Source organism: Zootoca vivipara, chromosome 13, assembly GCF_963506605.1.
Source record: "Zootoca vivipara chromosome 13, rZooViv1.1, whole genome shotgun sequence".
NCBI lineage: Eukaryota > Metazoa > Chordata > Lepidosauria > Squamata > Lacertidae > Zootoca > Zootoca vivipara.
Genome location: NC_083288.1, coordinates 37,494,949 through 37,510,861, shown reverse-complemented (window position 1 = coordinate 37,510,861; position 15,913 = coordinate 37,494,949). Strand labels below are relative to the sequence as shown.

Sequence of the window (15,913 nt, the reverse complement as noted above, 5' to 3'; positions counted from 1 at the left end):
GCCCTCTCCCCTCCTGTGGTTTCCAGCAAGTGATATTCAGAAGCCTACTGACTCCAATCACACATTTAAAGCACACATGCCCCATCTACGGGTAGAATCCTGGCTGCCGCAGTTTACCCTCACAGAGCTACATTTCCCAACACCCTTGACAAACTACAGTTCCCGGGATTTTTTGGAGGAAAAAATGTTCTTTAAATATGCGGTGTGCATGCAGCCAGCATTTATTCATTCAGTTGTTTTAAATTTGTTCTTATTGGAAGATTTTCTTGCGTAACAAAACAAGGAAGAAGAAACATGCAGCGCCTCCACTTTCAATTCACAGGTTCTTTTTCATAGTTTGTTTACATTTGGTAGGAGACACTGTTGACATCATAGACATTATGTGGCTGGGGGAAAAGAGTGGGGAAAGAGAGATAGGGGAATAATGACCTTCTGTTCAACTGCCCAGTGTTTGTCCAGGGTGCAGCCAGAATTTATAAAGCTTTTTAGAGTGTTCAAAGCATTCCTCTTCCTCTTAATCTTGCTGCAATCTTTACAGCATCCCTAAAAGATGGCTCATGGTATGTCTTTCAGAAGGCATGTAGGCCTCAAGGGGAAGAGCATTCTCTTAGCCTTGGGGCCATCGTTGTAAAGGCCCTGCTTCTCACATCTGTAGTTGTATGTTCCTATACCAGTGGCAGCAGGAGGAGCAGGCGGTGTTTTGAAGAAGGTGGATGTGAAGGGGTTAGTATAAGGAGACAAATCTCCCTCAATTCCCTGGGCAAAGTTTGCAGAGACCAAGAACTAGAAATGGAGATGGGGTGCCGAAAAATCCACAGCGCAGCCCTTTGGTCATTTCTCAGCCGGCATCTTTACTTGGTTCTCTCCTGCCCTGGATGGAAACAGCCCGGCCAAGCCTGGCAACGCCTGGAAGAGCTGGGAGGTGGTGTCGTGGGCATCAGATTGGCGCAGGTAGCAGAGAAATGCCGTCCACAGGAAGGAGCAGGCCCCCACATAGGCTGTGCGCAGCAGGGGGGGCACAAGAGCAAAATTCACTGCCTGATGGAGAGAGAGAGAGAGAGAGAGGAGGAGGGAGGAGGGAGGAACATAAACCGCCAATGGTTCTTAGACGGCAGCACTTGCTCTGATTGTTCCTGATATTATTTTATTGACTGATTATACACACACACACGCCCAAGGAGCTCAGGGTGTTGTACAAGGTGGTGGTTGTTCTTCCCAGCCCCCAACTTCCATTTCATCCCAACAGCAACCCCATAATGTAGGCCAGGACGCGTGAAAGTGGTCACCCAGGGAGCTTTGTGGGGATTTGGAGCTCCCTGACCTTTGTCTGACATGGCAACAGCAACAGACACTGCAGTGGATTCTATAAAGGGGGTGGCCAGCTTCATCACCCAGGTTTTTTGGGCTCTTTTGCTTCCTTATGAAACTGGCATCTACAGTAATGTGAATGACCCCTAGTGACTGTGGGAATGCATCTGAACCACCTGAGAGGTAGGGGTCATTTGCATCCCATGGTCTTGGGGAGGCATAGGCAAACTCCGGCCCTCCAGATGTTTGGGACTACAATTCCCAGCATCCCTGACCACTGGTCCTGTTAGCTAGGGATGATGGGAACTGTAGTCCCAAACATCTGGAGGGCCGGAGTTTGCCTATGCCTGGTCTTGGGGAAGGTAGCTCTGTGTGTGCCTCTAAGTCCAGCGGTGATACCTCTTGCGCTTATCGCATATTTATTTGTTGTTCTTTCAAATATCTTATAAACTGCTCTTTACGGCCAAACCCTCAGAAAAAGAAGTACATAAAAAGAGTGCTCCTGGATGCGCTAGGGCAGCACACAAAGTAGGCGTGTTATTATTTCGGGGAAACTGCTCAGAGTCACACAAGTCATTAACACTCTAAAGAAAAGGCAGCAATGAAGAGAGAGAGAGAGAGATGTTCAAGGCGCTCTTAAAAGCTTGTGCTGAAGCGGCCAAGCATAAGCCAATCACAAGGAAGTTCCATAACTGTGGGGCCACCACCGAAAAGTCCCTGTCTCTCACGTATGCTAGCCTAACAGGCCTTACCAATGGGCATGTGAGCAGGACCTCCAAAGCAGATATTAGCATATATGAAGGTCATAGGGTAAAGGGCGTCCTTGGGGTCACCTGGATCTCTAGTCAGTCTCTTTTAGGGCAATCCTTCTCAAAGTCCATGGGCGGTAGCTCAGTGGTAGAGCATCTGCTTTGCGTTCAGAAGGTCCCAGGTTCCATTCCCAGCTTCTCCACAGGGCTGGGAGAGATCCTTGCCTGAAACCCTGGACAGCTCCTGCCAATCTGCATAGAGTCAGTAGACCATGCATCCCCAAACTTCGGCCCTCCAGTCCAGATGTTTTGGACTACAATTCCCATCTTCCCCGACCACTGGTCCTGTTAGCTAGGGATTATGGGAGTTGTAGGCCAAAAATATATGGAAGGCTGCAGTTTGGGGATGCCTGCAGTAGACTATACTGAGCTATGGTATGACTGGGTACAAGGCTGCTTTCCTGGTGGCTATTTGGGGCTGGTCCCAAAATATCAACCACTCTGTTGAACTTCTGGGACTTTATAAAGCCCAAAACAAAGCAAAACCACCCTCCAGCAGCCTTTCTAACTGAATTCTGTTTTTATAGTTACAGGTAGGTAGCCGTGTTGGTCTGACGTAGTCGAAACAAAATATAAAAAATTCCTTCCAGCAGCACCTTAGAGACCAACTAAGTTTGTCATTTTTAAATTTTGTTTCTGTTTTTGTAGTTTTAATTCATTTGTAATTTTATTGTTTTGGGTCTCCTGAAAGACAGCTATGATTAAGCAGTGCACAGATTGTTGGAATAAATAAGCAATTTCAATACATTCTTGGCAGGCTTCAAAAAACCCAGTGTGTTCCTAGGGCAACTGGGAAAGAAGTGAGGCATTTCAAATGTTTTAGGTTTGCTTTTCAGAAGCTCCCTGACTAGCAGAGATGAAGCAGGGGAATATTTCCCTAATGCTTTATCCCCATGACAGGAAAAACCTGCTTGTCTGTCTTGCAGTTGTCTATTGGCACAGGAGCTCTGTTTGTGGGGTGGGGGTGGGGAGCTGGCAAGGCTTCTTAGCTCATTCAGGGAAGGAAAGAATGGGCCACAATACTTACCTGGAACAAGGTCCAGCACAGCACACCAGCCTAAATTGGGGGAAATAAATAAATAAGTAGCAAATTTAACAAGGGTTAAAGTTGGGGTTCCTCAACAGTGCTTGGATTTCGCACTAAGCTGCCGCAGGACTTTGCCTGCAGAGTCCGCAGCAGCCGCTCCCGAGGCATCAAGGTCAGAAGCTACCTTAACAAATTGGCTGGCAGATTGTGCGCGCAAACTATTATCTGTGTTATTTATGAATCGGCTTCCACATCTGTCCCAAGGTGAGGTACAAAATATAACTGAAAAGTCACAAAAATAACCGAAGATTAGTTTAAGAACAATACAAAATGGACACACCCACACCCACCCAGCAGAGACCTGTCCAACCAGCTGGGAAATCTTGACAGGAGAAAAGTCTTCAGTTGTTTCTGGGAAATTCAGATAGTGCCCCCCCCTACATCTCAGCAGGAACACTGCTTCAGGAACAGTTAATAGTTTGAATCTCCTGTTGCCCCTGATCTCAATACATTAATCTGGCCCTCTAGGCATCTCTGTCTGGCTCTTGGGACCTCGTTCTGTGCACACAACAACTTACTTGAATCCCAGCCCCCGTTTTCGGGTCTTTTCGTTGAACAACAGTGACCCTCCAGGTCCCAGCCCGGCCTGGGATACTGAAAAACTAGTCTTTATGGTGCCACAATGCTGTCTTTTTTCCTGTTTGTGTGTTTCTTTGCTGTAACACCTTAGCACAGAATCTGCAGAGCTGTTATTATTACCTTGTACGTTGGCCAAAACTTCTCCTGCAGCTTCCCAAATATGTTGCTTTCACCATCCAGGAGAGAGAGACCTGGGAAAGGGAGGGAAGGAAACTCATCACCTCCAAAAAGCTCTCCAGCCCCCTCCAGCCCCCTCTTCACCCCCTGCTGTCTCTCACCGGTGTAAAAAGCCCCGATGGTGACTGGCGCAGCGATGACCTGGTCGCAAGTGACCTTTGCAATCACCGTGGTCACCTTCACTCCTGGAAGAAGGCGCTCCAGGCTCCGGAACCAGACGTAATTGAAGTTGGCGTGGAACGTGAACCCAACCAGCGCCACTTTTGCCGTCTGCTTCACATCCAAACCGTCATGTCTGCGGGGATCCTGGCACGGCTTAGACAACTTCTGCTGGGCTGCATCTGCGGCTGAAAACAGTGTCCCATAGGCAACAACATTTGCCAGCCAAGGATGGCGATGTACCAGACCAAGCAGAGGGTGCATTTGAATACAGTACAGAGCTGGTGTGGCGGAAGTGCAGTTCCCTGAGATGGCCACTAGGTGGTGGAGTGCTCTGCTCAGGTGGGTTGCAATGTCGCCTCCTGCTGGTATGTATCTGGAAACGCACATGGAAAGGCATGTGGCTATTATCTTCCAAGGCCAGAAGGCTGTGTGAAAAATTTGAGATGTGGTTTAATCCTTAAAGAGCTTAGGATCTGGGGATATTAAAGATCACCTTCTTCCATATACTTTTTAAAACAAAAAAATATTGCATTTATTTATTGCTCCACAGTTACTCAGAGCAGGGCTTCCAGTGGGGCTGCCCTGTTCTGTGGAATAGCATTCCTGTCAATATACGACAAGCGCCCACTCTCTGAACTTTCTGGAAACAATTGAAGACATTCTTGCTCCAACAGGCTTTCCCAGCTGGATGAAAAGATCTCTGCCACTGTTGTTTATTTTGTATTGTTTTTAAAAACACACCTAGCATTTTCTGTGTTGCTTCTAAGTGTTTTTAGCTGTTTCAATAGTCTCCTGTACGTTGCCTTGATATGGGTGCGTTTGGAAGGCTACTTCTCTCACAGACAACATCTCCTCCCGTAAAGTATGCGCCAAGTGACAAGTGTTTTCTGAAGACATGCCTAGACTATATGGCTCTTAAGTGTCCTGAATTTCCCCTTTAAATAACCCTAGTAGTTATAAATCTATAAGGACGAGAGGGGAGGAAATTCCCAGTGCCCTCACCACATAACTGATCTTTCTAGTTAAATCAGTTTGAAGCTAGTTTATGTTTACAAAAGAAACAGGAATAAACCCGATCGTAGACTTTATATAATCACAGATCTGTGTAAGCAACATCCTTGGCCAGATTCCTGTTGGACCACAGTATAAATACTTACCTACACAGGGGTATTTCTGCACCTGCTTAATGCTGCCCGCCCTTTACACAAACAGGATCATGTCATCTCCACATTTTAATACTTGGCGCTTCACACCCCTGTGTAACTTTTGTGCACCACTGGGTTATGCACTTTCACCCACGTGCAGCGAGAAGGCCTCAACATTCACCACACACCTCAAACACAGGCAGCAGGCGCACACACCACATTTAAAGCACATGGCTTCCCCCCCCCCCAAGAATCCTGGGAACTGTAGTTTCCCCCTTCACAGAGCTACAATCCCCAGCCCCCTTAATAAACTACAGTTCCCAGGATTCTTTTTGTGGGGAAGCCATGCACTTTAAATGTGGTGTGTGTTCTGTACACGCTGCAGCCCCGAATTCTATGTGCTGCCTAACATCCACTTCAGGCCTCTCTCTAATAACACACTTCTCCTATGGCAAGACAACCTTCTATATTCCACTTGCACGGCAATGCACATTTCTGCAGGCTGCAGCCGCCTCTGCTGTCTCTGGGCCCCTGTGACGAAGCAGCGCTATCCTTTACGGGCATGATGTATGCACACACCTTCCACAGAGCCTCTTCTGCCACAGCCTTTAATGCAGGACAAAAGGATAATGTTAAAAAAATCCCCCCTGCCATCATAAATACAGGTGGGAAAGACTGGATCTGAATGAAATAGGAATCCACATCATTTTGGTTGAAAGGTTAGGGGGAGACATCTGCGAGCAGGATCAAATCGGAATTGAGGAGCTTGTTAGTCGGCGCCATATGTTAGAGCATTTGTTTAATTATTACATTTCTATTCTGTCTTCTCTCCTCCCTCCCTTTTCTCTTCACAACAATCCCGTGAAGTAGCTTGGGCCGAGAGAAGGAGATGGGCCCAAGGCTAGACAGTGAGCTCTGTGGTGGCAGACTGAAGATTTGAACATGTCCTCACCAGTCACTCTAACTCAGTTTTAACCAAAGTTCTGTCCTCTTGCAGAAAATCTGACATATATAACATATTAATCAAGACATAGCCTGCACTTGTTTTCTAGCAGAGACATCCAATGCTGGGACATATGAAATACAGTGGTACCTCGGTTTATGAACTTAATCCGTTCCAGAAGTCTGTTCTTAAACTGAAACCATTCTTAAACCAAGGTGCGCTTTCCTCTTGCCGCCGGTGCCCTTCCACCATTCGGATTCCGTTCTTAGACCAAGGTAAAGTTCTAAAGCCAGGACACTATTTCCGGTTTTGTGGAGTTTGTAAACCAAATCGTTCTTAAACCGGACTGTTCTTAAACTGAGATAGCACTGTAATCAGAAAGCAAAGTGTGCCTGGGAGCACGTACAAAGTGCATTTCTCGCACAGCAGAGCAGGGCCACAAACCACAGCCCAGATTGGTAAAGAAATTCATCTCAGTCAGTATTCTGTCTCTTTCTCTCTCACACACCCCTTCTCTTTGTCTCTCTCAAGCCCACCCGCTTTCCTCCCCCATTGCATTGCAGCCATTATTACCCCGAATGCTCTGTCTTCTTTTCCTCTAAGGCTAGGAGAAGCGATAAGGGACGGGTCAGCCACGCTTGTCTGCTCCACAGAACTATAAATATCCGGACACATGGTATAAGGGTGCAGACAGGCAGGAGAGCAGGGAAGGGGGGTGGGAGAGACCCAATGGTTTGAACAGCCAATCCTTGCAGCATACTAAGAAAGTTTGGTTGTGGGGGGAAAGCAAAGCAGCTGTGGAGGGAGGAAGTTGGCAGCCCATTTGAGAACCAAATAGAATATCAGACCCAGTCCCAAACTGCAAACAGACATGTCTGGGGAAGACAGAGTTAATTGGGAGAGAGACCTGGGAAAGGGCTGGCTGAATCAATAGATCACACAGACACACAAACCTTATTTACCCAAGCTCTCCCCCTTTCCTCTTTAATCTTAATACTTACGCTGCCCTCTAGAAATTTTCTAGAGATGCATGGGATTTATTTATTTGTATGTTTCTGTGTCATACCGTTTCCTAATTGCTTACGTAGGGTGATAGCTCTGTAAAAATACCTGTAAAAGTATATTCAAATCACTTTCTTTCCCTCAAAGGATTATGGGCCTTGTAGTTTACCCCTCACAGAGTTACAATTCCCAGTAGCTCTTAATAAACTACAGAGCCCAGAATTCTTTGAGGGAAAGAATGGGCTGTATAGGCAGCCTAAGCCCTACTCAGAATAGCACACCCACTGAAACCAATAGACAAATCAGATAAAAGTGTAGTTGTTCACCACAAGGAATTATGGGTGATACTGAATTATAGTTATCTCAGAAATCAACAGACTGAAATCAATGGATTCTACTCTGAACAAGACTAAGATTGAATATCACCCATAATTCTTTGTAGTGGACAACTACATTATTATATATATTTTTAAAGGATTATAGTTACCGTAGTTAAAGTTACCGTAGTTAAAGTTAATTATATCCCACCTTTTTCCCTGATGGGACTCAATGTGGCTTACAGCTAAAAATACGTACTGCTTAAAACATAGAAGAAACAATCATTTAAAAACAATTAAACTCTGATAGAATTATATATATATTATATTAAAACTATACCAGTGATTTCAATAAAAACACTACAGTCAGATGGGCAGATTATCTGCCCATCTGAATGTGGTGTTTATTGCTGCTGCTGTTGTTATATTTATTTTTATTGTTGTCACTGTTTTTTTTCTGGGGGTACGCAAGGGTACGCATACCCCTAAACATTTTGTGAATCTTAAGTTTGGCCTCATTGAGGGGCAGTATTTCAATATGATTAGGAAAAATGTTAAAGCTATGGTTTTCCCAGTAGTGATATATGGAAGTGAGAGCTGGACCATAAAGAAGGCTGATTGCCAAAGAATTGATGCTTTTGAATTCTGGTGCTGGAGGAGACTCTTGAGAGTCCCATGGACTGCAAGAAGATCAAACCTATCGATTCTGAAGGAAATCAGCCCTGAGTGCTCACTGGAAGGACAGATCCTGAAGCTGAGGCTCCAATACTTTGGCCACCTCATGAGAAGAGAAGACTCCCTGGAAAAGACCCTGATGTTGGGAAAGATGGAGGACACAAGGAGAAGGGGACGACAGAGGACAAGATGGTTGGACAGTGTTCTCGAAGCTACAAATATGAGTTTGACCAAACTGCAGGAGGCAGTGGAAGACAGGAGTGCAACAGGAAAGTGAGAGTACCCCTAAATATTTTTTTAAGAAAAAAAGCACTGGTTGTTGTTATTTTAAGGTACTCACCTCCTGGGGCTCGGTCTGAAACAGGTTCAACATATCTTAACCTCTCACAACCTGTTTTTTGGTGCCTTTCTTTCCTCTGGAGTGCTATTTGCTACGATCTCAGCCTCTGGGAATTAGTACAATACTGTACTGGGAAAATAAAACCATGAGCCTCTTTGTTCTGGCACCAGGGGGCGCTGTTTTATCACATGTGCAGGGAGCCAGGTTTCTCTTGCGCAATCCCCATAGAAATGAATGAGCCGGTGCCCCAGAATGCAGAGTCGATGCAATCACCTATTCCTTTCAGAAGGGCTTGCGCAAAAATAGGCCCAGTGGTAGATTGTGCTAATAATTCTTTCTCGTTCTTATCTTTTCAGCCTCATCTCTGCTGCTGGGGACCTCTTGGGTACTTGGTAGGAGGGACTGACTCCCTTGAATGGTTTGGGTGGGTGGGAGTCTTCTACTTTTAGAGCTATTTATAAATTTCTTTATTTAAACCTTTATATCCTGCCTTTCTAAAACAAGCACACACAACACACACAACGGCTCTTATCTAGCTGGCAATCTTTCCTAAACCAGAGGCGATTCAAAGACGCATTCAGAGCTTCCTGTGTGTTGTAAGTGCTGCAGAAGATATTTCAGCCGGTTTGACTGTATGCATAGTCAATCCGCATGATGTTTGGGGCCATGGTTCATATGTGCATATGCCGTACTGCAAATCTGTAATTGAACTGCAAGTCCCAGGTGGCTGTGATTACACTACGTCAGTGTTTCTCAACCTTTTTTGGGCCACGGCACACTTGTTCCATGGAAAAAATCACGAGGCACACCAACTCTGTGCCGCCCTCCCCTTTTCGGGGAGAAAACTGGGCCTGGGGTTCAATAGTACTGTAATCAATAATGATTGTGGTGGCGGCCATGCAATCGGATCGTCCCTGTGACGGGTAGGGGGCTGAAGGCTCTTACGCCCCCCTCCTTTTGAAGCGAATAATATTGGGGAGGGGGTCAACACCCCCAGCACCTCACACCGCCTGCCCCCCCCTCGTCGATTACTATTATTCCTATTACCATGAATTTATTCGTCACCCGCCCCTCACCCTAAGGACCCAGGGCAGGGGTGGGAGGGGGCACTTACCGCCCGCAGGAGGAGGCGGTTGAGGAGGAGGAGGAGGCCTGCCAGGCCCCTCCGGTGGTCTCGAATAGAAGCGCGCCGCCGTCGCTGCGCCTGCTGCCGCCGCCTCCCCTTCCTCCTCAGAGGGGGCTTCTCAGCCAGAGGGCTGCTCTCCATGCCGGGCGAGACCAGACTCGCCTCCGCTTAAGCCCGGGACGAGAATGGTTAATGGTGGCGGCTGAGGGAGGAGGGCCGCCTGGCCGCCTCAGCAAAAAAAAAAAGCCATTTGAAAATGGCAGTGGGAGCCGCGCCGGCCAATCAGCGCCGCCGACGGCCAGTTGCTAGGAGACGGCGCGGGGTGCGAGTGGGGAAGAGGCCTAGCTGCCAGGCCTGAGGTCTTCTTCGCTTTGGGGATTGCCCTTCTCCCCAAATCGCCCTTCTCGTCGCCGCACTCGCGGCACACCAGCCAGCGTCTCGAACAGCGGTTGAGAAACGCTGCACTACGTGGTCAAGTCCAGAGGCCCTTTGCAGTTTGTCCACCTGATTTAACTGCTAGATGGTGATGGTGATAATGATAATTTATTTTTTGTACCCCGCCCATCTGGCTGGGTTTCCCCAGCCACTCTGGGCGGCTTCCATCAAAAGATTTAAAATGCATTAAAACGTCATTAAAAACTTCCCTAAACAGGGCTGCCTTCAGATGTTGTTCCAACTCTGAAAACCAATAATCTTTCCTTGCCAGAAAGCAGAGCTGGGCTGAATTTCAACCCATCACCACATCAGACACATTGCCTTTCACATAGCTCTAAAATGGGGGTTAGAAGGGACCCTGAGGTCATTTAGTCTAACCCTCTAAGATACAGGATTCACAAGATTTGAATGAAAATACCAACTTTATACAGAACCCTTGAGCAGATGAGTTGTTTTTTTCTTAAGAGATTGATATGGGGAGCCCAACAATAACCCTTCTGTCCAACACAATTGAAGTTAAAACTAGACTCAGATAGACAATTCCTGGCTATGGAAGCTCTACCTTTGACAAACAAATCACCTTTATTGGAATAGCTGTTCAATTTTCCTTTAGTCAATATTCATCTAGTCACTTGGAGAAAGACTCCCTTTTAGAGCCTCTCTCAATAACAAACATTTGCACACCTCATGAAGTGAACATTTTCAAGTTTCAAAATATTTTCAAAGCATTGAGCAAGCATTTTCAAACTTACAACTCTTTATTTTCCTTCATCCTGCTCCCTCTTTTTACTTTTGGAGAGGAAAAAATGGCCTTCTACAGCCTCTTTAAAACAAACCTTTACACACTACCTCCACTCTTTTAAATATTTGCCATTGTTTTTGGGTTGATCAAGCCCTTACATAAGATTATTTAAGCAAGCTTGCATTATTATTATATTATTTTAAACTATGCGTGCTTAAAAAGGCAGTCTGTGGGTGTCATGGCCAAATTTTAAACACAAACCCCTAATTTCCTAAACCTGGATTATATCTCTCATTTACTTTAAGGGGAACAATGAACTATAGCAGACACAAGGATCAGACGCACATACACTTAACAGACATCACACATACCCAGTAACAGACAACATGTAACGTGTAAACATTCTGAAGGGGGTACTGGTCTTCCAGGGTCAATTTTAAAGTGGAGATTCTCTGTATGTTAAAGGAACCTCCTGGTAGCCATTTCCCCTCATCTGGGTGGTCCATGGTAAAGCGGACCCAGTGTTTTTTGCAAAGTTTTTGCAAGCGATTTCTGTCTAGCTTGTCCGCTCCAGGGATATCACTCCAACTTTGGAGGACAAATTGTAAAGGGGTTTCTCCCTCAAAGTCCCTACCAGAGCCAAGCTTCCACTGTGCTTTGCTCCGGTTGGGAGTTTGGGGTAGGAATTCCTTAGAAGATTGGGCGCCCATGTTTAACTCTCTGGCCTATTTATACTGCAGTGCGGGTAGAAGACCCTCCAATCCGGGACACTCTATACCTTAAACTCCTGAGTCTAAGACTCACTCAACAGACGATACCGTCTCCTGCCTACCTGTTGCGTGCACTTGCTAACTAGGTGGCTGGTGTGGCTAGATACCTAAGGACCCCCTCCTGGTCATTAATTGCCTAGGGTCCTGCAGCAACTTTCCTGCCTCTTACACACTAGACTCAGATCCTACTGAACGCTTGCCTACGCAATGTCAGGTCGGAACTGAGGAATACAAAGTAGGAAAAAGGAACGGGCGCACTTGCAATCTCCGATCATGGGTCATACCCAACATGGCAGAGGGGCGTCTTCACCCGAAGATTAAGAGCAGAGGAACACGGAATAAGGTTGGGTAGATTGCTCAGAACTCCTGCGCAGATTGGCAGGAGCGAGCTGGGTCCGTCCTTCTAGGGATTTCGTTTTAACGAAAGGACGGATCCCAAAAGGCTCCAATTCTTCTTTATCCCTTATGCCTTTACAGCTTAGCTGCAACTAGAGCCCAAGATAAGAAACAGAAAAGGAGAGAACAGTGAAGAGTGAAGTTTTAGATTTTTAGTTGCTGCAGTAATAGCCCACCTGAGTGTCCCTATTAACCTATTAATACTCACTATACTCACTTCCGCCATCACACTCTGTTTCTGATGATTCCTTCTTGATTCTTGATTCCTTCTTGATTGGTTGTTTTAAGGCCGGCCTGATAAAACTTTGCTTCCTCTGGTTAGCCCCGCCAGAACTCCAGTTATTTCCAGACCCTGGGATCGCTGCAGGAGTGCTGCTCCTCCTGGCAAAATGCCTGGTGCGCGCTGGAGCATCATTCCCTCCTCGCCCCCAGAATCCGGGTAACCGAAAAGTCCCTCAAGTGGTCGCCATCTGATATAGGCAAAAATCTGCCTTTATTCCCTTATTGGGTTCTCCATCGGTTGGAGAATATAACAGAGGCCAACCAGAGAAGTTTGAGAAGCAAAGCCTTTATTTTCGCTGTTGCAACAGGGTCCTTCCTCTCACACAGGAGAACAAGGAAGGAACCCCAAACAAAGATGTCTTGCCCTTAAAAAGAGATTTGAAATTGGTTTCAGCCCACCCCCCAGAAGCATCATCCATATGTCACAGAAGGGGTGTAGCCCAAGACCCCCCCTCCCTAGATTCATCATAGGCACATCATGAACGGGGAGGTCTGGTGGCAGTAATCTGAGCATCCTGGACCCTGCCCCCTGCCCCCAAAACCTAATCAACAAAATTGAGAGATATTTACATTTCCCTGTTTCCCAGCCAAGTTAATCACACCCTTTTGTCTGGCACTCAGGTATCAGGATGCCAGGGATTATCACTTTAATTCCTGAGACAATGAGAAGGTTCCCCCCACCCCACTTCTTCCTTGCAGAGGAACACCTGGTCAGAGAGAGTCAAAATGGTGTCAGTCAGGCCTGTTTTCCTGTGCTGCTTCAGACATGTTTCTGTACATTCATGTACATGTTTTATGAACAATTATATATATATATATATATATATATATATATATATATATATAACCTCAAAATTCTTATAACAATGTCATATACTGTAGTTTATTTCTTTGATATCTTGACGGGAGGGCGTTCCACAGGGAGGGCGCCACCACCAAGAAGGCCCTCTGCCTGGCTCCCTGTAACTTCGCTTCTCGCAGTGAGGGAACCGCCAGAAGGCCCTCAGAAGTGGACCTCAGTGTCCGGCCCGAATGATGGGGGTGGAGAAACTCCTCCAGGTATACTGGGTCGAGGCCGTTTAGGGCTTTAAAGGTCAGCACCAACACTTTGAATTGTGCTCGGAAACGTACTGGAAGCCAATGTAGGTCTTTCAAGACCAGTGTTATGTGGTCTCGGCGGCCGCTGCCAGTCACCAGACTAGCTGCCGCATTCTGGATGAAGAATTCTTTGTAACTTCCAGCTGATAGCGAACTGCTCCACAAACAATTCTTATTTTTAAGAACAATTTTATTGTAAGTTTTAAAACTACGTTAACCAGTAAAATTCAAATTAATTTATAAGAAAATACAAACCACAACTGCATAGAAAAGAGAAAGAGGAAAAAAACAATAGCGAAAGGATAACTAAGAAGACGCTTTATCACATTTACATAGCTGTCAACTTTCGGATTTGAAAATAAGGGATCAGCAGCAGCCTCACCTGTCCTGGGGACAATCTACGGTATATCTAACAATCCAGGATAGCAGCGGGAAATGGAGCTGGAATAAGGGAATTTCCAGCCCAAAAAAAGGGAAAGTTGACAGCTGTGGCTTGGAATAAGGGAGTTTCCTGTAAAAAAGGGGAGGGTTGACAGCTATGCATTTATATTGTGCATAACGTATCTTTTATCCACACACAGAAAGGCAGACTCCTCCAGCTCCACGAATAATTCTGTGTGACAAAAAAAGTGGCATGCTTCTATCTAGAGTAGCAGGTCCTGGGCATTTTTAAAAGCTGCGTCTCATCATCTTTCTTAAGCCATGCTGAGCACATGCACCTATTTGGGCTCCGATGAAGTTTCCGCTTTCCGTTTTTTGCTCATGAGCTTTGCAGGTGGCAAGAATCTGCCTTGAGCGTCACACAGATAAATACAGCGCCACAAACGTTTAAGTGCATCACCGCTCTGGACGGAGGACTTTGTTGAGTCACTTCTACCTCTAAAAGTAGTCCGGGGAACCTTTCCTTTAGGCCCTGCCCCATATAACCTCATTCACTGCGATTCCCTTGGATGGTGCCTCCCATGGAGTTTTTGCTGTGTCACACTAGCAACCTGACCCAGGCCTGGAAATCAGGAATGGCGCCACGCACCTTTACCCCACAAGGGGGCAGAGTAGCTTTGGCAAGACAGATCGCAGCAAGATCTATGGGCTTCGATAATCACAGCGCTGTGTAGAAAGCTGAAAGTTGGACTCCTTTATTGGCTCCATCTAGCTCAGTATTGTCTATATAGTGATGGATAGCAGCTCTCCAAAGTTTCAGAGAGGGGACAATCACAACTTTACCTGAATATGCCTGATATTGATCGTGGGACCTCCTGAATGCAAATTAGATGCCTTACCCCTGAGCTACAACATACCCTCCAACATCTCTCCAATGAAAATAGGGACGTCCTATTCCATGGGTAGGCAAACTAAGGCCCGGATCCGGCCCAATCGCCTTCTCAATCCAGCCCATGGATGGTCCGGGAATCAGTGTGTTTTTACATGAGTAGAATGTGTCCTTTTATTTAAAATGCATTCCTGGGTTATTTGTGGGGCATAGGAATTTGTTGATTTTTCTTCTTCAAAATATAGTCCAGCCCCCCACAAGGTCTGAGGGACAGTGGAGCGGCCCCCTGCTCAAAAAGTTTGCTGACCCCTGTCCTATTCCATAACAAATTGTTGTTGTTATTATATTTATACCCTGCCCACCTGGCTGGGTTGCCCCAGCCACTCTGAACAGCTTCCAATATATATAATAACACATTTAAGAACTCCCCTATGCTGGGCTGCCTTCAGATGTCTTCTAAAGGTTGTATAGTTACTTATCTCATTGGCTCATAACTCTACACCGTCCGATGTTTCTCTGATGAAAATAGGGACATCCAAAGAAGTGGGACATTCCAGGATCGAATCAGAAACTGGGAAGGCTTCTGTAAATCCGGGACTGGAAAATAGGGACACTTGGGAGGGTCTGCTAAAACGGACTTTCCCCGCAAACTGGATTAGGTGTGAGGCGGCCTGTTCATACCACCATTTTTGCAGTGCACGATGTCCTCAGCAAATTTCTCTCAAATGGAGGCGCACTGTAGTGTGCTGAAAGTGGGATCCTATATGTGCTGGCAGATGTGGCTGCTATGCGCTCCCCTGGTTATTTGAATTAAGCTCTGAGCAAGGGGTTAATGCAGCAAAATGTCCTGGATCAGAGTTGCTAAGGATATAGAGTGGCAGATTTAAATGGGTCTAGCTTTGTCCAAACTTTGTTACACTTCAAAATGCACCAATGCCCAGAAGTAATGTGCATTGGCTTGAATGGGACTTACTCCCAGCAACCTGTGTATAGGATTGTTGCTGGGGAACAGAGCAATCCCAAGCCCTGACTGGGAACGGCGAAGTGGAACGAAGCAACTCAACAACCACTGCCATCAAAAGTCTCGCTAGCGCAGGCTGACCAAGACAAAAAAGGGCTGCTGTGTTTTTCTAATTTTCTGCAGTGCCAGCTCCAAGCTAGAAGAAGCTGAGAGGACTGAGATGGGCCCCTCTCCAGGGACGAAGCACCTTAGGATCCAGCAGATACATGGCTGGCTATGCTCCACCCCA

At 46.3% G+C, this 15,913-nt stretch overlaps 1 protein-coding gene across 4 annotated transcripts; it reads right to left on the bottom strand.

Annotated features, from left to right (window-relative positions):
- Positions 1-191: 191 nt before the first annotated feature.
- On the bottom strand, positions 192-6,932 carry LOC118095817 (mpv17-like protein). 4 transcript variants are annotated; one of them, XM_060281648.1, is made up of 6 exons: positions 6,784-6,870; positions 6,361-6,578; positions 4,062-4,547; positions 3,904-3,974; positions 3,145-3,174; positions 193-1,038 (listed from the first exon to the last, which is right to left on the bottom strand). In XM_060281648.1, exons 3-6 carry the CDS (start codon positions 4,507-4,509, stop codon positions 832-834), a joined length of 756 nt encoding a protein of 251 aa, XP_060137631.1. In that variant the 5' UTR covers positions 4,510-4,547; positions 6,361-6,578; positions 6,784-6,870; the 3' UTR covers positions 193-831. The 4 variants fall into 4 exon arrangements, with proteins under 4 accessions (XP_034992977.2, XP_060137631.1, XP_034992974.2 ...); XM_035137086.2 differs by lacking the exon at positions 6,361-6,578 and having other exon boundaries at positions 192-1,038; positions 4,062-4,495; positions 6,784-6,871; XM_035137083.2 differs by lacking the exon at positions 6,361-6,578 and having other exon boundaries at positions 6,784-6,932.
- Positions 6,933-15,913: the final 8,981 nt, after the last annotated feature.